Source organism: Drosophila albomicans, chromosome 3 (assembly GCF_009650485.2).
Source record: "Drosophila albomicans strain 15112-1751.03 chromosome 3, ASM965048v2, whole genome shotgun sequence".
Classification (NCBI taxonomy): Eukaryota; Metazoa; Arthropoda; class Insecta; order Diptera; family Drosophilidae; genus Drosophila; species Drosophila albomicans.
In genome coordinates this window covers 13984418-14010071 of record NC_047629.2, presented here as the reverse complement: position 1 = coordinate 14010071, position 25654 = coordinate 13984418, and the positions used below count along the sequence as shown (strand labels likewise).

At 37.1% G+C, this 25654-nt stretch overlaps 1 protein-coding gene across 1 annotated transcript in view; it reads right to left on the bottom strand.

Annotated features, from left to right (window-relative positions):
* Nucleotides 1-23922, bottom strand: part of LOC117570549 (MOB kinase activator-like 2) — a 36197-nt gene extending 12275 nt beyond the window's left edge. The window contains 2 exon segments of the mRNA XM_034252272.2: nucleotides 23420-23457; nucleotides 23459-23922. Of these exon segments, the coding sequence (XP_034108163.1) occupies nucleotides 23420-23457; nucleotides 23459-23854 (434 nt within the window). The 5' untranslated portion in view covers nucleotides 23855-23922.
* Between the last annotated feature and the right edge of the window lie 1732 nt (nucleotides 23923-25654).

The window sequence follows — 25654 nt, the reverse complement described above, 5'->3', positions numbered from 1 at the left end:
TTCCATTTGAAATTAGGTTATGGCAACGTGACTCACGCACACCTATCGCAAAGCATGCACAACACGTATCGATAAAATACAATTACACGATTAATTTCACCGATTGCAAATTACGATCACGTGAAGTGTCGCATACAAATGCAACAAGTAAAACACGCACACTTCACGAGGAAGCAATCAAAAGAAAAAGAGAGCAAGAGAAATCATAGCATAGACGAATTGACGGCGTTACCTAAGGGGAGGAACAAAAGAGGAGGTAGCGTTGGTCAGCGTAAAACGTAAACGCGACAAACTGTGCTGTTTTTTTTTGTTTTTTTTTGAAGGTTACGTGTGCGGGGGCGGCGGGTGGGTTGTACGACTAGTAGTTTTGTTGACCGGTTAGGCGACCGTGCGATGACTGTGTGTGGAACGCGTTTTTCAAGTCCACCACTTGACGACGATGATAATAATGTTTGTAACTTGGTCAGCTTGTTGTTTTTGTGGAAAAGGGGGGTTTGTTTTTAGTTTAATACAGTTTATTGCGCTTAAATGCAGCAAAGGAAAGAGGGAGAGAGAGAGAGATCATTCACGTTCAAGTTCACCTCAAATTCTTCAATTGGAATTCATTTATTTTGATATATTTTTTTTTGCACAAACACACACTCTCGCACACGCACGCGTTAAACGGAGTAGGAAGAGGAAGCGATCGTTGAATCAATTATGTTTGTTGTATATTTTTTCTTCTTTAATTTTAGTCTCGCATTATTTATTTATTTATTTTCGTGGTTTTATTTTTTTGTATTTCTTTGCTCCTCTGTTTTATTTATTTTTTTTTTATTTGCGTGCGCGCGCGCTTCACTGTCGGCAGCAGCAGAATCAGAAGACTGGCTGACGCGACCGCGCACCTTTGCCACAGCGCAGTCCGCTTTGTTTTGAGTGCTGTCTGTGTATGTGTGTGTTAGAACAGAGCGTAGAACGGCTGAGAGAGAGCAAGTGAAGAGAGCGCCACTGAATGAGTTGAATCAGCTGTGAGGTGTTGTGAGCTCGCTCTCGCTCATTCTGTCTTACTCTCTCATTGCACTTTGAATGAAATTGGTAACGGTAGTATGTGCTTTCCAATTGGATTGCGCAAATGTGTAACGAAAACAACAACACATAAATTCAACGAACATACGGTTGGTATACGTTATGCAAACGAATGACGCACACGACGGCGAAAAATGCCCCAAAAACTGCGATGCGCCGGCTGCTGTCAATGATGACTGCGGCAGACAAAACGAGCGTAATACAAGAAAAAGAATGAGAATATGAAGAAGAAGAGGCACAACACGTACGATTTGTCTGCCAGCGTGCGACAATAAAACAGCTGCGCTGACGGTGGAGCTCAGTGTTTTCAGCTTTAGGCATCAACAAGAAAAAAAGCCAAAATTCATCATTACAAATAAAGGCAGATGATGTATAACTGGTAACAATGAATGGTTTTCTGAATTGCCTTAAGGATGGTATACTGATCTTAAGTTGATAAAATTCAAATTCATTGTAAAGGAAACAAACATTTTTAAATAAGAAAACGCAAAAAAAGAATTGACGGGAATAAAGCGAATTTGGCAACACTGTCACTGCTGTCAACGATATGTGAAGCGTCAAAGGCAGAAATTGATGTGTTTCAGTGTGCGTATGTGTGTGTGCGTGTGTGTTGTATGTGTGTACCTTTGCCTTTGCCAAGTTCAAAATTATTTAAAACAATTAATATTCATTTTGCTTGACCATTTTAAATTGGCTGTTTGTTTCTGCTTCCTTCTCCAGTTCCCCTCTCAACCACAAATATAGGTGTCAAAAATTGAGCTATAAATTAATAAAAATAGACATAGCAAAAAAAAAAGGAAAAACAAACAAACAAGCTGCTACATATCACAAGAAACTCAAAATATTCATCATAAAATTGTGCCATTTACAATAATTAGAATGCTCGAAAATAGACGAATAGAGAAAAACATAAATCCATTTAACAGAATAAAACGTAGCCATAAATATGGATAAACCCGTCTTAAAGCTCGTTTTATGCTGATTAGATTATAGCAAACAATCGTTAATCGATAAATTGAAATGCTTTTTCACTAATAAGGAAACCAGATGCTAATTTACTGTTGGAATACACTTGGATACACATTCGCAGTGTGTGTGCGCCAGTGTGTACACACCATAAGTAAATTGCTTAAATTGGGATGTTGTTGTCTACACGCTTTTTTATTGATTTCGCCTATTGGATGGATGGTGAATATTGATGATGGAAGACACAATTTGTGTGGCCAGACATTAATCTATCAAAGCCACGCTCCATTTACGCACGTCCCAATGGAATGGGGAAGAGGCGGTGGCTTCAGAAATAAATGTGTGTCACAATTAACAATACGAAATTACGCTTTAATCAAGCGCAAAGTCACACACACACAAATACATATGTATAGTACACATTTGTGTATGTGTATGAGTGCGCATAGAATACACAATTTAATTAAGTTTTGGATTGTTTTAGCCGCGCAACTGTCGCTAGGACTGCTTTGCAAATGGGAAATGGCCAAATGGTGCGATATGAATCAGCTGCTGCCAAAAAGTGCGCAATTTCCAATTGTTATTTTTTTTTTTATTGTTTTGTCTTCTTGCTGTCGCTGTGGTGCGACAAAGACGGCAAACCAGCCATAAATTGCAAAGTACCGTTTTTGACCGCACTCAGTTGGCATACTAAAAAGACAACAACAACAAAAACACACACGCTGTGAGAGCAACAAAACGCGAGAACCAAAAACGCATCATAGTCGACCGAATGCGGGGGGAGGCGAAGGAGAATGAGAGGAAAAAACGGGATAGAGCGTGCTGCGCCACATTGATGACAGCAGCTTTTGTATGTTCGTTTTGTGTTTGTGTGAGTGAGTGAGTCATGGGGCCATGCAGAGAGAGAGAGAGAAACAAGGCAATGGTTAATGATGGTTTGGTCTCAGTCTCGCTGATGAAGGTAAAAATCAACAAAAATTATAATAATATAATTATTATAATGGAAAGTATTTAAAAGAGAGACAGCGACAGCGCACAGCTAGCTAGACAGTTATGTAGATAGATGATGATGAAGTCAATGATGGGCGATAACATGCGGCTAAATGGATTAAAAAAGAAGGTGTGAATCGCCTGACAAGAGAGTGAGAGCACTATGCGAATGACAGAAGTGGAGAGAAAGAGTAGGGACAGCAAAAACAAAAGCGTAGCCGGAACTTGAATGACGCGCATGCAAGTGATGCCAGACAGCCAGACTTCAAGGTGAAGTTTTATGACTGTCGTGTTTTTTTTCGCTATTTTGTTTTTTTCTTTAGTGCATGCGAGTGAAATTGAAATTGCTAAACAAAACAGCGAAAATGGGTGAACAGTGCAATAAAAACAGGAACAAATTATGCTATTTTTTCAACTCGAGGCCAAAAAGCTAATGAGTTTCACCTGCAAACTCAACTTAACAGCTGCTGTCAGTAAAGCTTATTTAACAGTGCGTCATGTTAGCTTAACAGTGAGCTGTTAACACGTAGCTGAGGATCTAGCGAGGGGTATGTCACATGTTATCCTTCATTGTTGAAGTTATCGGTTCTTGTTTTTATCGATGACTTGGCAGAGCACTGTTAGGATTTGATTATCGGTTATCCATTCTTATCGATAAATAAACTACTATTTATAAGGCATTATTTCTTATCATTTTACAAAGGCCGCTTTAACAATGATGCAAATTGCAGCTGATTGTGATTGCTTATCAGTTAAGAATGTAATTTCCCAGAAAATCAGCTTCAACTACGGCAATTATTATTCTAACCCCAAATGGCTGAACATGCAATTTTATTGTTGTTCAAATCGCACTCCATTGTGAACATTTGGCATCATTTTTATTTGGCTGTGGTTCTCTTCTTGGAAATAGAAATTTCCGTTGACCTCTGTGTTCCCCCCTCGGGGTGTCGTGTTCCACATTTGTAACACAGCTGCCATAGCTAATGGACAAATAATTACAGTCAGCATCAGAATACAGCGCAACACAACTAACGCTTTTCGACCTGGTCAAAATGAACAACTGAACAAATGACCTCGGGTCGGCTTTGTTGTGGGGGACGAAAGAGAAACCAGTTGGTTTTATGGCAATTGTTTATGCATAATTGGGGTAATAGAATTGACAAATGACTTCTGACTTGTGATTGGATTGTGCTCCGTTATGTCAAAAGTCTTCATTCTGAATAGTGTGGGAGCTGAGAAACTATCGATAATTTTGTAAAGATTGTATTTTGCTACAGTTGGACAGTAGAGACAATTTTCCTCTCTCTCTCGCTCTTTCCGTTATTATTATCTATCCCTCTTACTAATAGTCATTTGCTCTAATTCATCTGAATTCTGCGTTCTTTGCAATTTCTGCAAAACTGTTGTTCCTGACGATGCTTCCGGCATGAACCACGTTCTACCTCGTTGAATCCCGGGTCTTCGTCTTCAGCTTTGTCTTGCGCTGCTGCTTCAGCGGCTCTTTAAGCTGACAGTTGCAAGCAAAAAAAAAAAGAAGCTCAGATACGCCTTCTGAGTCTGCTAATTTCAACATAATCTGAGACGGTTTTGTGTCTCAGCAACAGCTGTTCTTCTGGCCCCAACCCCATCATCTTCATCTTCAGCATGCTTGGGAAGTCATTAAGTGCCTCTGCCCCTCTGTGGAATGTCAATGAACGCAGACCGACAAACGGTCTGCCCTAAGAAATGAGAACAGGTGTTCTCGAGGTGTTCAGGTGCGTTGTAAATACTGCAGTATGAGCTCAAGTTCAGGGCAGCAGCTGTTTTGGTCGAAGGTTATGTCTTAATGAGGTCCAACATTTGTCACTTCCCACCACACAAAAAAAATACACATTCATATATCACAAGATGTCGGTTGAAAACGGTTTCTATTTAAATTGGAACAGGAAACTTAAGCGATTTGCTGGCCAAATTCAAATATAGGCAAACTCACAAATTCAGTCGATGAAAGTAACTGTGCCTCGAGTCCCACAGAAAAAAACAAAAAAAAAAAAAAAAAAAAAAACACCAGATGAATAATGAAAAACATGGAGAAAACAAGTATAAAGAGCACACGAAACGAAGCATACGAAAAGTGCAAGTAAGCCCATAAAACATGTCCAGTTTGAGAGGGATGTTCGGACACAAATGGGGAAGGAGACTTGCTTTATGGGCTTTTCTGGAATTGTCCAACCTACATAATAAATTGGTGCACAGTTGAAAATTCGAAAAGGTATCTATGAGAGCTTAATAAATAATGGAAAGGAAAAATAGTTCATCAGTTCCATTTAAATTTAAAATTTTAACAAGATCCGAACGGTATACTCGTAAATAATGGTTATAGAAAAATATTGTAAGCTTCTTAAAATATTAATCTTATTTAACAAAATATATATTATATTTATAAATAATTTCGTCCCTCAATTAAAGATTTAAAAAAAACCTAAACTTTTTCAATTTGACAAAAGCAATTTGTATATGCAATAGGTAATTCCCATATTTAACGATTAGACTTGAAAAAATGTCGCATTATATTTGCACAGTTTATTTGTAATTTTTCCTTTTGAATTTTGGGTCAGCCTCGTTCAATACTTCTCTTTCATGCCGTTTTCGTTGGCTTGGGCTTTCAATTTGCCAATTGCTAAAAAAAAAAACTCCAAACTTTGTCACACTGTAAAACGCTTGATGGCAGTCAATTAGTTCCCCTTCCCTCCACCCGCCCAGCACCATTCCAACAGTGAGCAAACAACAGTGTACAGTTAGCAACAAAGTTGTAAAAAAAAAAACACAATATTACTCATTTATGAAGATTTCTTTTTTTTCCTTCTTTTTGTTTGTTTACATCATTTTTTATTCAAATTTTAACTTCTTGTCGAAGACGAAAGAAACGACAAACACACACATACATTTACACATACGCATATAGTTATTATTATGCAAATTTTCTATTCTCTTTTTCATTGACACTTTGCGTCGTACGCTTTGACAGGTTTATCATCATCATCACCATTTAATGTTGCTGTCTTCCTCTTACACTAACAAATGACTTCTTACGTGCTTTACTGCTTGTTCTTCTGCTTTGGCCTCCTATTGCTACACACACGCACTCACACACATACAGAGGCAATCAGCCATGCAGAGTCATCAATGCATGCACAAAGGCGACCTCCGCAGCTCAAAAAGTTTACGCTCTCTCAGCGCGAGTTGCAGAGAGAGAGAGGGCGAGAGAACACAAAAGTTTAAAGCGCTCCTCCTGCGCTTCAATGTGTGCGTGTGCGTGTTACGTATGTATTTATGCATGCTCAGCAGTTCAGTCAATATTTACATTTCTAACTAATTATCAGTTCAGCGCACTTTTGTGTTGACAGAAGCAGCGCGACAGCGACGCAGACAGTGTCAACGCTTTGTGGTTGCCTTCATCTGCCACCTTCACAATGCGAGTTCATTTAACTTTGCATTCTAAAAGAGAACGACGACAACAACAACAACAGCAGCAGCAGCAGCAAATTAAAGCTAATGTTGTTAATTGTGCTTAAAATATATTGTGTATCGAGGAAGCATTTTGCAAACTCGCTTGATCACTTAACAGTGCGCTACAATGCTAAATGTTAACAGAAAGCTTAACAGCTCTGCCTTTAAGTGCATTTAACAGCAGCGCTGTGTAGTGCGTTTTTACAGCACGTGCGTGTGCGTCTGCGTGTGTGTGAGTGTCACACTGACACTGACCCACGGTTGACCTTCAAAGTCAAAACGCGCTTTTTTCTTTTATTTACGTTAGGCCTATTTGCCAGCAGCTTTAGCTTTGACCGAGAAGTTTTGGTGTAAACATTCCAAAAAGTTTCTTTTGTTTTTGTTTCTTTGTTTCGTTCGCCTTTTTTGATACTTTAATTGCCCCAAAAGCCTTGAATTTGCACTACAAAGAGCTTTTAGTGGTTTTACCCTACGACTGAGAAAAATTATAGTAATTAAAGTCATAAAAAATGAGCAAATAAGACCAAACAAAATGTTATTTATCTTAACCCCAAAGAGTCGCCGACGCTCTTCTTGTTCTTTTCTTGTTTCGACCTTTGACCACAATGTACTGCTCCATTTATTTTGATTCTAAGAGCTAACAGGGTGGCGGCGGCTTCCTGTCATGTCTTAAGCTTGCCCCCAAACAAACTTTGAAGATAATGGATCTTGAAAGGGTACCGCAAACAAAATACCGTCTCTATTCTTCTTTTGCTATGCAGCAGATTTTTTTTTTTGTATTTTGTGATTTTTAACAGCTTTTTGGCTCTAACCATTTTTGGGGTACATGAGAATAGAAAAACTTATAGGAAGAATTTCTAAGATATTTTTAAGCAAACTTCTTCAACTAATTTCTTTATTTTTTGACTTCAAGGAGAATAAGAATAGAAATAATCGTTCAAAGAATTCGTAATGCACTGAAGAACTTTTAATAAATACGAAATTTCTATTCAAATTAAAGTTGAGATTTTCAGTTTAACTATCTTCTAAAGTACTATAACAATCATTATTTTATCAATCTTTAAAGAAAATGTCTAACAATCCCACGCTTGGCTTCAGTTTCACAAAAGAAAATGCATTTGTAAAACGGGTTTATCGATCACACGCCATAAACGCTAAAGTCGTGGTTAAAAGGAGGTGAAAGAAGGGGGCATAAAGTACTAAACAGTAAAAGAAGAGGAGAAGAGGGTTTCAACTTACGCCACTAAACCGCCCAAGAAGGCAACTGGACCGCCGCCAATTAGACGAATCTTGCGATGGCAGGAATCAAAGAGCGATGTGCGTGTTGGCGCCTGTGATGTGGGTGACATGTTGTGGATGCTGTTGTGGCTGTTGTTGTGGATGCTGTTGCCGCTTCGGTTACACTTATTGCGTCGACTGTTGCTGCTGTGTCGATTAATGAGCAGCTGTTGTTGTGCAGTTGCCGTAGTAGTTGTTGTTGGTGTTGTTGTTTTCCACGCTTGTTGCTCGCTTGTTTTGAAATTGTAATTATTGATGTAGTTGTTGTTGCTGCTGCTGTTGCTGCTGTTTTTACTGTTTTTATAATGAGTGGTGTTGTTGTTGTTGTTGTTATTGTTGTTAATGCAACTATTAGACAAACTGTTGTTGTTTTTATTATTACTATTAATGCTGCTGCGACAGCTCTGATTGCTGCTGCACTCGTCGTCTGTTGTTATTGCTGTCGCTGTCGATGCTTCAACTGCAGTCACAGTCACAGTCGCTGCTGCTGCTGCTGTCACTGTTATTGTTTTTGGCTTCTTTTGGCGTCGCAGCGCTGCCGCAAAGCTGTAGCTAGTGTGCTCTTTCTTCTTCTTCTTTTGCTGTTGCTGCTGCTCTTCGTTAATTGTTGTTGCCAGCAATAGCAAACACTTTTCGCTTGTCTGCTGCTGTTGCTTAAAATAATAATCAGCTGCCACTATCGCTGCTCTCTTTTGATTTGTCTCCTGCGCTTCCGTCTCCGTCTGCGTCGCAGTCACTGTTGGCGTCGACGCTGTTGCTGTTACTGGCCTTTGTAGCTTGCGCTGCTGTTGCTTGAGCTTTTGCAGTAAACTTTTGCGTTGTTGCTTTTCGCTTGTGCTGCTGTCGTTCGCTGCCGCTGTCGCTGTCGCTGCCGCAGTCACTGTTGGCGTCTTTCCGAAACCAAGTTCCACAATGTGCTGTGTGGGCGCTCTCAACATTATTCACAGTCACTTTTGCTTTTAGCTTTTGATTCGTTGTTGTTCCAGTTCTTGTTGTTTATGTTTTGCACATTTGTTCGTCTGTCTAATTTTCAATTTTTAGCATTTGAATTTTACACTGATTTAAATTTTGCTCAACACTTTTTTTTCTTATTTTCTTTCACTTTTGAGCTTTAACTTTCTTCTAGAAAATAAAATATTGCAAAACTCCAAATTAAAGTAAAACTCAAATTTATGATTTCGATTTATGCTTAGCTCACAACTTTCAGCTTTACTTTTTGGTTTTTACGTTGTTTTTTTCGCTCTAGCACAAGATTTAGGCAATAGAAAAGCTTTTACTTGCACAGTGGAAAATGTTTTTGATTTATTGAAAATTATTTTATTAAAGCAACTAAATAACAAATTTATTCGTTTGAACTTAAGGGTTTTTATAATTTTTTTTTTCATGATTTTAAAATGTTATAGTATTTTAATTTATATGAGTTATAATTTGTATTATATTTTATTTATATTTTTAAGATAATTGTTTTTTTTATAAATTTTTACAGATGTTTGTGTATTACCATTTGTTTAAAATTTCAATTTTCTATTTCAAGAAATATTTAATTTTTGTAAAATTTAAATATTTAATCAGGCAAAATTGGTTGTATTTTGTTTTTTTTTTTTTCTTTAGTAATGAGTTTTTGTTTTATTATTCACCATCATTCTCTTTATAATAATATTATTTATCATCAAATAAATATTGGTTTTGTACCACTGTGCAGCGCTTGAAGCATTGGCCTATGCTTTATATTTACTATGCAGTTTATGTGTTTTTCTTTTCTATACGTCACAAATTGTGAGCGCCGTTCCTATATTGGAACATTTCTGTTGTTATTTATTTATTTTTTATAATTATACTCATAATGCGACGCTAGAAAAAACGCGATCGCGTGAGTTTTTCTGCCTCACTGTTGTGAGCTATTTCACAACTGTGTGAGTGTGTGTGTTTGTGTTTGTTTGTGTGCCTTGGCTATGGGTGAGTATGTAAATAAGTATTGTATATGTATTTTTTTTTCGCGAGGTTGCTAAGCTAAAATCCGCTTATTCATATGTATGTTAATTAGATTTAATACAAAAATGAATTATGAAGTATACGCCGTGTTGAACTTCTTTCTAATCTTCTCTTTCCATTTTATTTTTCTTTTCTACATTAATTCATGCAAATTTGCCTCATCAACAACAACAGCAGCAGCAGCAGCAAAAAACGTGTATAAATTTTAATTGTAAAAGCAATGTTAATTTCAATGTCTCTCTTCTCTTTCTATCTTTTATTCGCATCATCTTAAAATTGTGATTTTGTTGTTGTTGAATTTAATATTTATTTCAGCCCAAAAGGAAAGTAAAAGGTGGTGTCATCTGCGCGCTGCTTACGCAATTCGCAAGTCGAAGCACAACAATAACAACAACAACAACAACAAAAATGAAATAAAGAAACGACGAACGAAAAATTAAAACCCATCATTAAAGTAGGCACAAGCCAAAAACAGCAGAGGCAGCTCATAAAAAAAAAGAAACCGGGAAAACGGGCCACAATGATGGCGATGAGATGAGTCGAGGGAATCGTCAGCATAATCATAAAAAAAAAACATATCGAAACGGGAAGCATGTCAAGCAGGAGTCAAGACCGGATAACCTTCACCCAAATACGAATGTGCCACCAATATACCATATAGTATATATATATACTAAATATGGGCAGCTCTGACTCCACAAATTTGGTCAAGAGTTCACTACAAGAGAAACTTTATTCTGATTAGTCATTTAAGATGAATCACAGAATGTGCGAAATTTTACTGAGTCCTCAACATTTTGATGGGGAATTTTTCCATATCATACGCACAAATTATTAAAATAAACACAAATTATGGAAATTCATAAAATAATAATCAAATTTCGAAATCAATAAAATAGTATTTTTGGTTTTTTTTTTTTTTGATTTTGTTGAACTCAACGAAGTAAATACAAAATTTTCACATATCCGGTGACTCAAAAACCAATCGCGAACAGCAGCAAATGAGGCATGCAACATTGTGTGTTTCCAATGAAAGCAGATATAAAAAGCATGCGAAAATTTCCAACTTATTGTGTGACTTAAACGCGCTTTATCTGCAAATATTCTTGAGAGAAAGAGAAGTAGTAAGACGACGTGCCACAGCATAAGTGGCAAATTGATTCAATCAAGTCAAGCTGCCAACACGCAAAGACTACAACGGGTGGAGCAGGAGGAGAGGGAGGGAGGGGCCTTCATACAGATATCTGCTGGTAAATGAGGTGCTCGACAAAACACGGAAAAAGTTAAAGAAATAAGGCGTTAAACGCAAACAATTTGACACTTTTGTTTTTCTCGTATGCGACTTTCACGCAGTTGTTAAAAATTATTATAGTTTTAAATTGGGTGGAAAGGGAGTTTCAATGGAAGAAAGTGTTTTGGAAGTCAAGCGCAGAAATAATAGATCGGAAAACATTCCCAATTTAGTTATTCTTAGTTTTAGACATGGAGGTTAAAAAATACGCTTGAATTAAGTGTTTGCAATACAAATAAGTCTAGTTTCCAAATTTCATAGATCTAAAAGTTATAATCTCAGAGTTCTATATATTTATACAGATTTCCAAACAGAATATAACTCTATAAGTATTTAAAGTACATATTAGTATAAAAAGCAAAAGTCTTGGCGTGAGTTTGCCAAATTTCCGGAGAAACTTTCTACGCTCTGAAACGAATCGAAAAAGTGCTTGTAATTCTCAACCAATGTAAGCAGAAAATCACGTTCTAAGTACCCCCCGAAATTTCAATAGAAAATGTAGTTCATGTGTGGAGGCGTACCTCTAATGCTAATGCTAACGACACAGATGATGATGAAGATGTTGCTGATTTGGGAAGCAGTTTAGAGCTGTATTACAGTTAAGAAAAAAAAAGAGTTGACGGTTCGTTGGACTCATTTTTAATGCACAACTCGACAAATTGACACTACTACTACGCTTGGGGTCTGTGTGTGTGTGCGTTTCTAGAATTTTAAAATGAAAGTTCGTGCTTATTCACGGTTGAAGAAGCATGCGGAAATCTCTGCTCAACTCGCAGCAAAATTGAAAAACAGAAACAAAAAGAGAAGGAAAAAAGCAAAAGACAAAACATGGAAGAAGAAAAGTCTAGCCAACAGTAGAAGAAGAGTTGAGATCATAATAATAATAATAATTATATTATTTTAATGTGTTTTTCTTTTCTATTTCTCCTTGTTGGCAGTTGGCTGTTGGCTCTTGGCGAAGCAGCTGTCGTTTTCGGCCTGGCATTACACAGCATTTTCAATTAAGCCCCTCAACCTCAATGAAAGTTTTTTTTTTTTTTTCTTCCCCCATTTCCATTTCCACTTGTTTTCTTTTCTGTTGTTGCTGCTGCTCAGTTTTCCATCGTGGCGGAGAGAGAAGGGTTTTGGGGCAAGTGTCAATGCACAGCGAAGCAAGACACATCGTCAAGTGGCAAGGTTATGCGTTGTGAATAAGCAATTAGTTCTGCGGTTCTTTTTCCGTAATCATCAACTCAACGCTATCATCATCATCATCCACATCATCATCATCACCACTGTGATTAAGTCAAGTCTTAGCTTGGGTTTTAGCTGTACATTTGGGGTCATCCGATTGTTATCTGTGCAACAGATTGAAGCCAATCCAAGCATCACTGACATTCAGTTCTCTCTTTGTGCACCATAGATTGACTTTGTACTAAACCAAAGATACAAATCGTATTTCGAAAATTAACTGGAAAGCAAGCGCTGCAAGTCACTGAAAGTGGCATGCCACAGCGCCGTATGTGACACTCATTCATAATTCATGGCTGAAGCTGAGGTAAGCATCGAAGAGAAAGGATGTTATCGATAAACGCTTTGATGCGATAGCATTCAACATCAATACGCACATAAGACATTTCATTATTTCAAAGAAAAAGTCTTATCAATAAAACCAAATAACTTAGTTATATTGTTATTGAAAAACGATTATTAATGCATACATTTAAATGTATTTAATGGAAGAATTGCTTATCGATTCTTAGTATCATAACATAATCTCACAAGATCTTAAAACATGTTATCGAAATTAGTTATCGATATCATAATATGAGGTGATAGTGATCAAACATTTGGGATATATCGTTTCATCGTTTATCTTTTTATAACTTATCCTGTTTGGATTACGATAGGGTCGATTATTAATGGATAAATTAATGAATTCATTGCAAAATTTGTTTATCGATGCCTAGTTGCATCACAATTTTGATAAACATGTTATCGAAATTAGTTATCGATATAATATGATGCTGTGATAATGATCTAACATTTATGATATATAGTTACATCGATTACCTATCATAACTTTTCCCTATTGGGTTATGATAAGGTCGATTATTAATCGATAAATTAATGAAATCATTGCGAGATTTGCTTATCGATGCCCAGTTGCATCACATTATTACAATAACCATTTATAGAAATAGTCATAAATAGCTTAATTCGCTGTAATAATGATAGCAACTTTAAGATCATAAGTTTTCCCTTATGTGTTTTATTTTTCAAAGTCATAATACATTATCGAATTATAATCGATTGCTTAAGGGAGTTCCCCTATTTCGTTTGGACGTGTGCAAAAGGACGCAACGCAATGCGATAATAATTGAAACTGCTTGCGATTCACGCTCGATCAATCTAATTGCGGCACGTTGCAACAACTGGCAACTGCTCTCAAGGCTCTCCACAAGCGACGATTGCCTCAATTTTCACACTCTGAAGGCCACAAAAACCAAAACAGATTCGAATCGAGTTGAGAGTCGATTCCAAGAGTGATTTGTGTGCCACGTCGTACAAAACTCGATGCAAGCAAAGGCAATCGATCTGCATACACTCGCCTTGTGTGTATACGTGCAACTGTGGGGCAGGGTTGCCTCTCCCCCTTCCCCACTCCACCTCTTCTTCTCCACTAAAAAGACGCCATGAAATGAAATGAAACTTGAGCGATTGCAGGGACTGCGAAGTTCTCACGGCGAATTACACAAAACGCCGCACATCACGTTTCCAGTAATCATGAAACTACTCAGTTACCACTCAGTGCTCCCCGTTACCCCCTCTACCACCTTATAACCCCTCTAGCTTGATCGCTGCCTCCATCCAATTCATTCACCACGACAACGAAGCTCTCAGGCAATAGCTATAAATTTGTACACAGCTCAAGACGTGAGAGAAATGCAAAAATGTCAAATGAAATAGAGATAGAAATAAAAAGAGACCCATTGAAATTACCAAAAAAATAAAATAGAAAAACCAAAAAAAAAATTGTAAATGGAAAAAAGTATTCGAGTTTTTTATACTCTATTGCAGTTAAACACTTCACATTGTTTTTGTAGTTGAAGTTTTTGTAACCACATAAATAAGTTGGCATTCTTTTATTTACTGTATTTTTTTTATATACTGTATATTATATTTATTTTTGATTTTTTTTTCTTTTACTTTAATTTTAATTTCGATTTGTTTTATTTTTTACTTTACTTTATTTTTTGTGGCATTTTCATATTTATTTATATTTTTGCTTTTTTTATATTTTTCTTTTTTTTTTATTATTTTTTACATTTTTTCTTCTTTTTATATTCTGTTTTTATTCTTTTTTATTTTACTTTATTTTATTTTGATTTGTTTTTTTTTTTTTTATTTTACTTTATTTTTATTTTGTAACTCATATTTATTTTTATTAAATTGTTTCTAATTTTATTTGTTTATTTTTTATTATTATTTTATTTCCTTCTCTGTGTATATAAAATAATTTACTTCTGGTTTTTTTATAGATCTCGTTAGATCACCGAAAAAAAACTATTCAAATACTTTAAAATGTAAGCTAACCCCTAATTAAATTTATATTAAGCATTTCTTGTTAAAAAAAACAGCGGAAAAACATTAAAATAAAAATAAAACAAAACCAACACGTAGACCCAGTTAAGGGCCCAAACAATGAAATATGTAAGACTCGCTAATTAAGCAAATTAGTAAAAATACAAAAACAAAAAATAATAAAAAAAAAAAAAACAACTGTGGTCAGCGTCGCGTCTGTTATTTGTTACCTACTTTTTTGCTGTTGTTGTTGTTGTTGCTGTTGCATTGTCAACACGATGCCGGCAGAAATTTGACCCATAAAATTTCCCACCAAAATTATAGTAATTTGCAGCTAACTCAATTTGCCTCGAAATGGAAAATGAAAAAAAGAGGAGGAAAAACTAGACACAACTAACTGAGAGAGCGAATGCTGTGGGAGTCCACAGAAGATTGCAACAAAAGTAGCCGAAAATTAGCTAGAGAAAAAGACAACAAACACAAAAAAAAAAAAAAAAAATCAGCGCAATTTTCACTATCCAGTTACCCACAGAGGAAAGACTGACTGCCCCCATCTTCCGGCGTTGCTCCAGAGAAGATGCCGCATAATTATAGTTGTTGCGCAGCTGGCAGCTTTGTTGCGGCCATTTGGTCAACAAGAAGAACAGGCCAAAAAAAACACACACACACACACACAAAATAAGAAAAACAATGGAAACCTTCAAATTGCACAGTGGAACATTTTCGATGCTGCCACACAAAATGGGAAACGACCAGACCACTATTGAGATCTGAAGAGCGTCTTTGCTCTCTCTGCAAACAGCAACTAAAACAAGATAATAAAGCAAAAACACGACTGAAATCTTTCATAACATATTGCCACATATTCAAAAGCAATTCACATTGTGCAAGGGCTTTTAATACCCTGCACACAGAGCAGTCAAAAAAAGAAAAAAGCATTCGTATTTTGCACAACTAAATTTTATGGCTACTTTGAAAATGTGTTCTAAAAATCACAATTTTAATGTTTAATGTTGTAAAAAACAACACAACGAATTACATTGCAGCTGGCCATGGTTACGCTGCGTATACGTAATATTCTAGTTTGGCCTTTAAAGTATTTGCAATCGATTGTATTTGAAATGTGTGTGTTTCAATAATCAATTATTATTATTTATGGCCTCGCAGCGCTGCGGAAATGCAGCTGTTGTTTGGTGGTCGGAAAATGCAATTAAAGTGGGGCGCAGACAAACTTTTGTGGGTGGACAACATGGTAAGAGTTGTGGGAGTTGGATTAGACATTTCATTTTATTAGTATGTATATGTGGAATGTGTTGTGTGGTGTGTGTGTGTGTGGAAAACGACATGATTGCAACATTGAATTTAATACGCATTTTCCTTTTTGCTGTTGAAGAAAGCGCCAAGAGAATGGGAAAAAAGACGACAAGTGACAGCTGGCAATTATTTAAGAAGCCTGCGAACACACATATGCAGCCGTCTCTCTCTCTCTCTTTCTCTGTTTCTTGCATTGCACTTAATGGCACGTGTTACCGTTAGAGACAAACAGCAGAAAGAGAGAGAGAGCAGTGACCAAACACTTGACAAGTTTTCCAGAGAGCTAATAAAAATCAACAAGAGTCTGCTCGCCTCACAGATACCCTGTGCAAGTAGTTGACACTGTTTTTTGCTCAGCATTTCTCTCTCTCTCTCTCTCTCTTTCAGCTGTTACCAACTCAAACTAGACGCTCTCGAGCTGTGTATGAGGCAAAAAAAAAAAAAAAAAAAAAAAACAGGCCCCCATGTTGGCAATGGCGACAGCTGAATAATAAATTTAGCACAGCTCTTCGATTTTTTCCGTTCCATCTTTTGCTGCGAGGGAAACAACAACAGCTGAGCTGACATTGACACTTTTTGTCGTTCGCTTGAGGCGCATGAAAATCATTTAAGGTTATTTATAAAAAAAAGAGAAACGAGAAAATATCCAAAATAAATAAATAATACAAGAAAAATGCGGTCCACAGGAAATCTCATAACTAAGAAAATTATGAATGTGAAAGCAAAGAATTGATGGCAGAATGTTTTTTTTTGACTAAACTATATTTTTAATTATAAACTTTAAGATGTTTGTTGAAATGACAGCAGAAAAAGGAAGCGAAAACTAAACTGAACTAACACCACATTTCTGCAGTATCGGAAATCGATAAATGTCGTTATTTTTATTTGTTGGTGTTACGTTGGTTGGTTGGTTGGTGTTTTTTTTTTTCGTCGCCCACTTCCCGTGTCTTTTTTTGCGCAATACTTTACCATTTCTAACCACAATTAGCTGCATAATGTATTCATTTACATATAATTACACCCTTTAATGTCTTACTTCATTGTTTTGGTTTTTTTTTTGTTGTTGTTGTTTGTTTCTTGTGTGTGTTTTTTTCCCTCTTGCGAATTCAATTTCAATTCCATTTCGAATGCCAATTCCCCTTTCTCAGACCAATTTCCGTATTTGCCTTCAACGCGTTTAACCTTCAACTCGCATTGAAGTCAATTTGTTGGTTTTTCCCCCCACCACCTTCTTTTTCCTCTTTCTCACTCTGTCTCTGTCGGTGTATCTCTTTCTGCCGCACGCCCACAAGAGTGCCAAAAGCAGTAACGCAGCAATTAAATCAAAATTTATGAAGTGATTCTAATTTAACGGCTTTGAGTGTGTGTAGTATGTTCAATTTCCATTGCTCGCATTTTGAATAAGCTTAATTGTTGACGACTTTACTATACTTTATACTATGCATTTGTGTCTGTGTGTGTGTGTTTGTAAGTCGCGACCAGGCAAAGCACCGTTAAAGGTCAAACGAGCAGCAGTCAGCAAAGAGACAGTCAAAAGCAAACCAAAGCAAAGGCAAAAACGAAATGGCAACAAAATGAAACGAAACGAACAAGTCACACAACCAAAGCTCCCTCGCTCTCTGTGTCTCTCTCTCTCTCTCTGTCTCACTCATTCACTCGTTCTGCGCTTAGACGTAGAATTATTACTATTTAAAGAAATAAAACTAGTTTCCCCCTCCCCAAAACATCTCTAATGCTGATGCTTCGATGTTGTGTGTGACGTGAACGAAAGATGCACATGCAACGAACAACACACAGTTCAACTTTGCCGGCAATCGTTATAACTACAGATCGTTGGGAAAGTCCCCTAATGTGCGTAAACGTAAAATACCCATAGTTTCTCTTAGACAATTAACAAGCCTTAGAAAATTGTAACAATAAAGATAATTCCCAGAACAATTCATTGCATTTGCAATTCAATTTATTTCAAGTTTTCCCAGTTATAATAATTTCTATTTTTAAATTGGATTTTTTGCAATCATTTTTAACAATTAGTTGACATTAAAGGTTAATGCCAGAGAGGATAATACAAGAAATATATAAATTTTATTTTTGAAACCAGTTTTCTTTTGTGAATAAATCATAAAAGTTATTTTCGCTTGAAATGTATATTTGTATTATTAACAAGTTGACAATTATTTAAATATTTACTTTTGAATAAAAGATTGAATTAAAGCTTAATTTATGTACATTTTTTTTTTTTGTGAGATAGATTTTTTAATTCAGAATATTTCCAGGATGTCATTAAAATGCTTATATAATTCCAATAAAGGAGTCTAATTAAAGAATAAAAAAACCTACTATACAATTTTAATGGGAGCCATAATAAGTAAATAATTGATTTTGAATCATTGTTATTTAGTTATATATTTATATATATATTTTTTTTTGCAATGTTAAACTTACTTCGACCTCCTGCAAGCTGAGTCATCAAATTTGCAAAAAAAAATATATGATTTTGTAGCACGCAAAAGCAAAAATCGATTTTTGCCACACTGTGCCATGTTTGCTTGTGGTGACGCATTTGCATAGACCACAATGAAGCAAAAGGAGGCGAATGAGAAGGCGAGAAGTGCAAGTGGAGGGAGAGAAGTGCGAAAAATGGCGCAACTTGAAGTGGCTGGCGGAAGGGCAACATTCTTGCTGCTGCTGCTGTTGTTGTTGTTTTTGGGCACTTGAAAGAAAGAAAAGAGGAAGGACTTGTGATGCATTGGCAGAGTTGCCACCTGACTGCTAAAGCAGGGGATGATGCCAGAGGGACAGGAAACGCGTCCGGAAAGGAAGTGACAGCAGACAGCAGACAGTGCCAAAGGAAGTGGTTAAAAAACCGACAAAACGATAACAACAACAACAACAATTGGTAAATGCTGCTGCTGCGTTGCTGCTGCTCTGCTACTGCGCTGCTTAATGGTTACAGTTAGTGGCCAAAGCAAAAGCTCGATGCACCGTAACAGTTATTGTTGTTTGTACCTGCTGTTGTTGTTGTTGCTGTGCCAATTCTAAACGTTGCATTGGCAACAGTCGCGCTTCGCCGGTTTTGCAAGCAACTGCTACTAATACTAATACAACTACTACTGCATTGCGCGTAATCAGTGAAGCAACAAACCGTGGCAACAACAACAACAATTATGAGAGTTGTAATGCGGCTACTGCTGAAGAAGTGGCAAACAACAAAAAACGTATTGAAAACTTGTATGTAGTTGGCAGTGTTGCTGTGAATGACACAGTTTACAAACAGAAATACACACGCACACACTTCGGCAACACTGGCTTAGTGGAGTTTACTCCTTGCTTACATTGTGTTGTTGATTTTCTTTTCGTTAGAATGTGAACACTTTATTTGATTTCGTATCTCTTCCTTTTTTGCTTATAAGAATTATATATTTTAAATTGTTTTAACTGCACGCACACGCATATATAGAAACATCGACAGAGTCTGTACGATGTTGAAACTGCGCGCCTCTTAAACAAAGTCAAACGCGTTGAGACGGCGACCCGACGACAACGACGACGACGAGCATGCAACCAAACATGCCAAAGGAAATTTCTATACTGAGGCAGCGGGCAAGACTTTGACAGCTGCTTGACTGACTGACTACTGCCAGCTAACACCAATACACACACACACTCATAGAGTGAGAGAAGCTGGCGAACGAAAGCAGAGCAGAGCAGCGTCAAAGATGACGATGATGGTGTTGCTGTTTGCTACCATTGTTGTTGCAGTTAGTTTCTTTTCATGCTGTTGGCGTCGCAGTCGCAGTCGAAGTCACACACACACACACTCGCTCACATTAACTGGTTTGCTCAGAGAGCGCCATCATCGAGAGAGAGAGAGAGAGCGAGAGCATCAAGTGAGCGGCAGTCAATGAATGTGCTTTGCATACAAATGTGGCAGTCAACCAAGACCAGAACATACATACACATACACGCACTCACCTATCGTAACACACATGTACAAAACACGACCACTTGTTTGACAGCTGAGCAAGTTCGCTTGCTCGCTCGCTCCCTTACAGCGTATAGTGTCTCTCTTTCTGACATTGGTACTCTCGCATCAGCTGAGTCACGCATACAACCGGACATTACAATATACATTTGCGATACGCTTGCCCGCGCGCTCAGCAGCTGACAGCGCATTCGCAGGGTTACCAGACTTTGAGATATTTTTAGTAGTAGAAATAGTAGTAGATTTTGCTATTATCACGCATTAACGGAGGGGAAAGGATATCTTGCTATATATTTTAAGGCTTTACGTATATTGAATTATTTCAACATTTACCTGTCCCCGGTAAATAATTTTCTGATGGCATACTACTCACCTGTAACGAGAGAGAAAAAAGAAAAATGTTTAGATAAAACTTGAAAATAGGCAAAGAGACGGACAACTTTAATGATGATATTATCAGTATCAGGTAACACACACGAAACATGGCCCGCATGACCTTTTTAGATGTAATGTCATTAGCACCCTCTATCCTTATGTATAATTTTTGTGTTTACCATTGATAAGCATATAAAGCAAAGAGAACAAAGAATAACACAGGAACTGCATTTAGTTCACGGCTTCCAGGGAATCAAATGCCAAAATCAAAAAGGCGCACCGTCATTCAAGACAAATACAGGAACCTCCACAAGAACAACAACAACGAAGTCAAGCAGCTGTCGGGTAGAGAGGCACAGAGCGACAAATTCGATTCGTGGCGTCTCGCTCAAACCAATTGCTGGACAATAAACACACCTGTGACCGCCCGCATTGCAACTGCTGTGAGTTCATTTGCACTGAACCTCTTCATAGCGCACACACGCACACACACACACACGGTCACATCCATACACACACATAAGCGGAGCAAAGTGAGTGCGATGCTTGGCTGCTTTCTAGCGGTTACACCAAAGCAGAAGCAGACAACGAGTAAGGCAATTCGCCATTATTCGAATTGCTTTGCGCTCATTATTTATTGCAGCGGCTGTTGCAGCCTCGTTGCAGTCGACTGCAGACGATCCTCCATTACTCCGTCCTCCCCCCATCCCCTTAAAAGTAAGAGCATGGACAAGACAAGAAGAGAGTAGCAAAATGGGTCAGAGAGCAGTGCATCCAAAGTAAAACAATAAATAATCTAGCTCCACTTATCGATAGCATCGATAACAATCAGTGAGTGTGTAAATATCTCATTAAGAAAGTATCAATTAAATTGCATGCAACGATAGACAGGCAGGGAGATGAATACAGATGCAAAAAGAGTTTATTTCCTGCAATAGCAACAATAAGCACAGAGCTATAGAAAACATACATACATAAATATAAATATCGCTCTCTCCTTCCTGTTTCTCTCGCCTTAACATCCACCGCTCTCAATCCCCCTCACACTATTCGCAGTGTTTTGTTATTGCGGCTTGTTTATTTGTTGCTATTCACTAATCTGTTTTTTTCTTCTTAGCTTTGCGGTGGCAGCGCTGCGACAGCGACGGCAGTTCCGTTTAGTCGGTCACGCCACCACATAAATAAGACAAACACAACAATAACAACTTAGCAGCAGCAGCAGCAGTAATAGCAGCGTCCGTTGCTTTGGGTCATGCGCACTACACATGACGTCAGATGTAGCCATCGAATTTGGAAGTGCGCAAAAAAAAAAAGGAAAATCACAATTTTGATTGTTTTACAGGAGAGCCAACGACTCGCAGTTACCCATTAATTTAAAAGTACTCCAAAATTTGTCATACGGACATGTCTGTTTCTGGGCATTTTCATTTTATATTATTTAATACAAATGATTATAAATAAAACGTCTGTCTTCTTCTGCTTAAGTCCTTTCATTGATATCAATTAAAAACATAACTTTTTTATGCAAATGTGCATTTAATATGTACATATAGTTAATGTCTGAACCAATTGACAAAACACTTTTATTGGCTTAACTTTAGCTTTAAAATTTACGACAAATTATAGAATCCAATTTATGAACCCCCTATTGGAAACAAATCATATCATAACATATTCCCAAATTGGGTTTAGAAATTAAATATTTTCTTCATATTTTTTTACATATGACAAAAAATTAGACATTGTTTTACTCGCACAGCAAATTTATTGTTAAAGGGTATAACTATAAAATATAAACACACATACACATCGATAGACTTGTGCAATTCGTAGCAAGGCGCTGTGAGATTTATGCTTAATTCACGCCACCAGCCCCAAAAAGGGGGCGTAGCAAAATGCGTCGTAGGTGTGAACCGGCATTGACCCCTCCCCACCCCTCCCACCACCGTTTACCCATTTTTCGTCTAGGGAATATTCCCTCACTGACAAACACACACACACATCTCAGGCACGTTGCGGGGTTTCTTTTGCAAATGGAAACCCTACAAATAATGAAGCGTACGTAACTGCGGCAAAGGGGTGCGTCTGCTGTAAAGTTGGGGGAAATTTGCTTGCTAAGTGCGCAGTTCAGACACAGGACACACTCATACACACACACACACACATATGTATGTATGTGTCCATAGAAATTGTATAATTTGCAAGAAACTTGAATCTCAATAAGCGGAACAACAACATTGCCAACGAAATGAAAATCAGCTGTTTTTGCAAGGAGTGCAGCAGCAGTTAATGCAAACAAAAGTTCCCTTTATCTCTATTTGTCTCTCTTACTCACTCGCCCTTTACGTACAATACATTGTGTTGGTGTTTGTTGTTGTTTATGCTAACTTTGCCGATAGCGAAGAAGGCAAAGAATATACATACATATATGAATATATGTATGCTTGTGTGTGTGTGTGTGTGGAGGCAGTAATATCAGCATTGCTACGTTGTATACATAAGTATATGCGTAGTTTTGTTTACATACAGATATACAGTGCAGTCTCAACAATTAGAACCACTTGATAAAAAAAAAATTGCAAATTTATGATGTTGATTTAAAAAATTATCGCTTATACTAATTAGCAAATTGATAAACATCTAAATATTGAAATACATAGTTAATTATAATTATTTCGAAAAAAAAAATTAAATTCAATATTTATAATTCTAATTGTCTGTTATATTTGATTTAATATAGTTTTCTCCACCACATTAAACCATTTTTTACTTGGACAGTCAAATTTTAATACTAATTTAATTATCAGCAACACTGAGGAATAAAAATAAGGTCTTGTCCGAAATAAATTATTTTTAACATTTGTTCTCTTTCATGTTTATGAAACCTAATTTAACAACAATATGTGAGTGAAAAAAAAGTCGGATCGCTTAAAAAACGTTGTATAAAGTATTATGAAATATTTTGTAGTGGCTTGTATTTAAGAAATATCTTTAATCTCTGTTGCAAATCGGGCAACTATGAACACCATATGTATATAGTGAAAGAGCTTCACATCTAATCCATATTATCTCCCTCATCTCAACGCGACTCTTAAATTCCTGTGGCTTACCGACAGAAACAGGTGACCGTCTCCTCCACATCAAGGGGGCAGCGACAGCTGTGTGGATGAATTGCTGCTGGCAGATCCACTTGCCCCGCCCCCAGCTGCCACAACGCCGCCCACATTGGTCGCCACATTTGATTGTCCCTTGTGGCCGATATTGTTGCTATTATTATTATTGCTGGTGCTGTTGTTATTGTTGTGATTATTGTTGTTCCCACTGCCGCTGCTGTTGTTGTTTTGCTGGCGCGGCACATGGCGAGCAAAGGTGGCTGCAAACGTGGACGACAGCGAGGAGTGCGATGTGGATGAGCGTGGTGTGGTCGCCGCTGGTGTCGTCGATGAGGTGCTGCCATCATCCGCCAAGGGCACTGAGGAATAGCGCACGAGGATGGCCCGACTCACCCGATTGCCGCCCGTTAGATTCGAGATGGCCCAATTCATGGCCGAAAAGGAAAGGTAACGTTTTTTGTATGGGTACGGAATGGAACTAGACGCGTCCAGGGTCCAACGACAACTGAGTGCAGTGCAATTGCCAGCTAAATCAAGTCTTTACCCATTCCTATACACATAGAGAAACCAATAATGACGCTCTAAAAACAAACTACAAAAAATGCACTTTACGAATTCTCTGCACTTGAAGTTAAAAGTAAATAAGGGGGAAAAAAAATATAACGGCACCAAATTTCGGTTGAAATGATTTCTTTTTTTGCATACTGACTTTTTAACTAAAAAATATAAAGCAAATTTATTATTAAATTTTCTCTTTAATTCATACAAATTGAATCGGTAGCCGGTAGATTATTTCTCTCTGTGTATGCTGCCCTCATGTCCTCGGTCTTTCACTTTTGTCTCTGTCTTTTTCTAAGACATAGTAGAAAAATTGATTTTCGCAAATGATTTGTCAACCCTGTCAATCAATTCCAGACGCGAAGTGTTGCCAACTTGCGAATTATCCATTTTCTTCTTCTCCCTCGCAATTGCTCTCTCCCTCTCTCTTCCTATTTGTCTGTGTCTATTGTGACGTGCCTTTTATTTTGTGCTCTCGTCCGCATGTTGTCTAATTCAATTAGAGTTGTGCTAAGTGCGCCTCAAGGCCGAGGTTTACACCCCGCCTTCCAACCACTTTTCCAACATTCCCTAGTTGAGCTTAGTTGGCGACAGGGAAGATCCCACATCTACAAATATATTTTCCAATTTCTTAAAAAAAATAAAATGCTAATTGCTTTTCGTAATGAAACTTGCTAAGACGGAAAGAAGCAAAACTTTTGCATTCAAATAAAAAAATAAAATATAAATAAATACATTTTTATTTTTTAATTAGAGCCAAATATAAGTAGTATTATTCAGTAATCTCCTAGTTGTCAAGTAACAAAATAAATTCTATAACCGCTACATTTTTCTCTAAAATAGTAACAATTAAAATAGAGACTATAAAATTATTCATCAACACATAATTAATCTCTGATTTTAATGAAATTACCCATACAACATTTCTGTTATGCTCTGTACTTTACTAATAAAATTTTATTATGTTTCAGATTTTGGGATCAAAAGAAGCTTAATAAATCAATAAAAAATTATTTGTGCTGTACATTTTAAGTTATGATAACCTTCTACTCCAATCAGTAGCTGGTTTAAATAAATGCAATCTACCACTAAAATCGATAGCATCGTCAATCGATAAACCAGATGAAAGTAAACACCTTTCCCACACATGCAAATGTATGTACATATGTATATGTGTAAAATGTTTGCATGATCTACATTGACCATAGTTTGTAGTGTTACTGCTGTTTGTATAAGTTTGCTTTTTTCTCTGTTTTGATTGGAAACTGTAATGAAATTGGCAAGTTCAATAAACCGGCTTCTCTTATCTCCTAGCCGTCGTCGTCGACGCTGCGTAGAAATATAAACAAGCGAACAATGGGAAAGAGGGAGAACGAATGAGAGAGCATATAAGCTAACGAGTGAGATGCAAAAGGTGAAGCAGACAATCGAAAAAAAAAACATCAGTGGCCTTGATGAATGGTCGAGAAGGAAGCAGAATGCATTAATGTGCATGGATACGCAAGAATGTGTGTGTGTGTGTGTGTGAGTACATAAAACACGAAAAAAAAATCAAAACACTTGCGATTGCGTTACATTTGAGAAATCGATAAATATGATTTTCCTTTTATTGATTTCGCAGTGTGTAAACGATAACAACGTAAAGAAGAAGCAGAGAATAACAACAATAAGGCA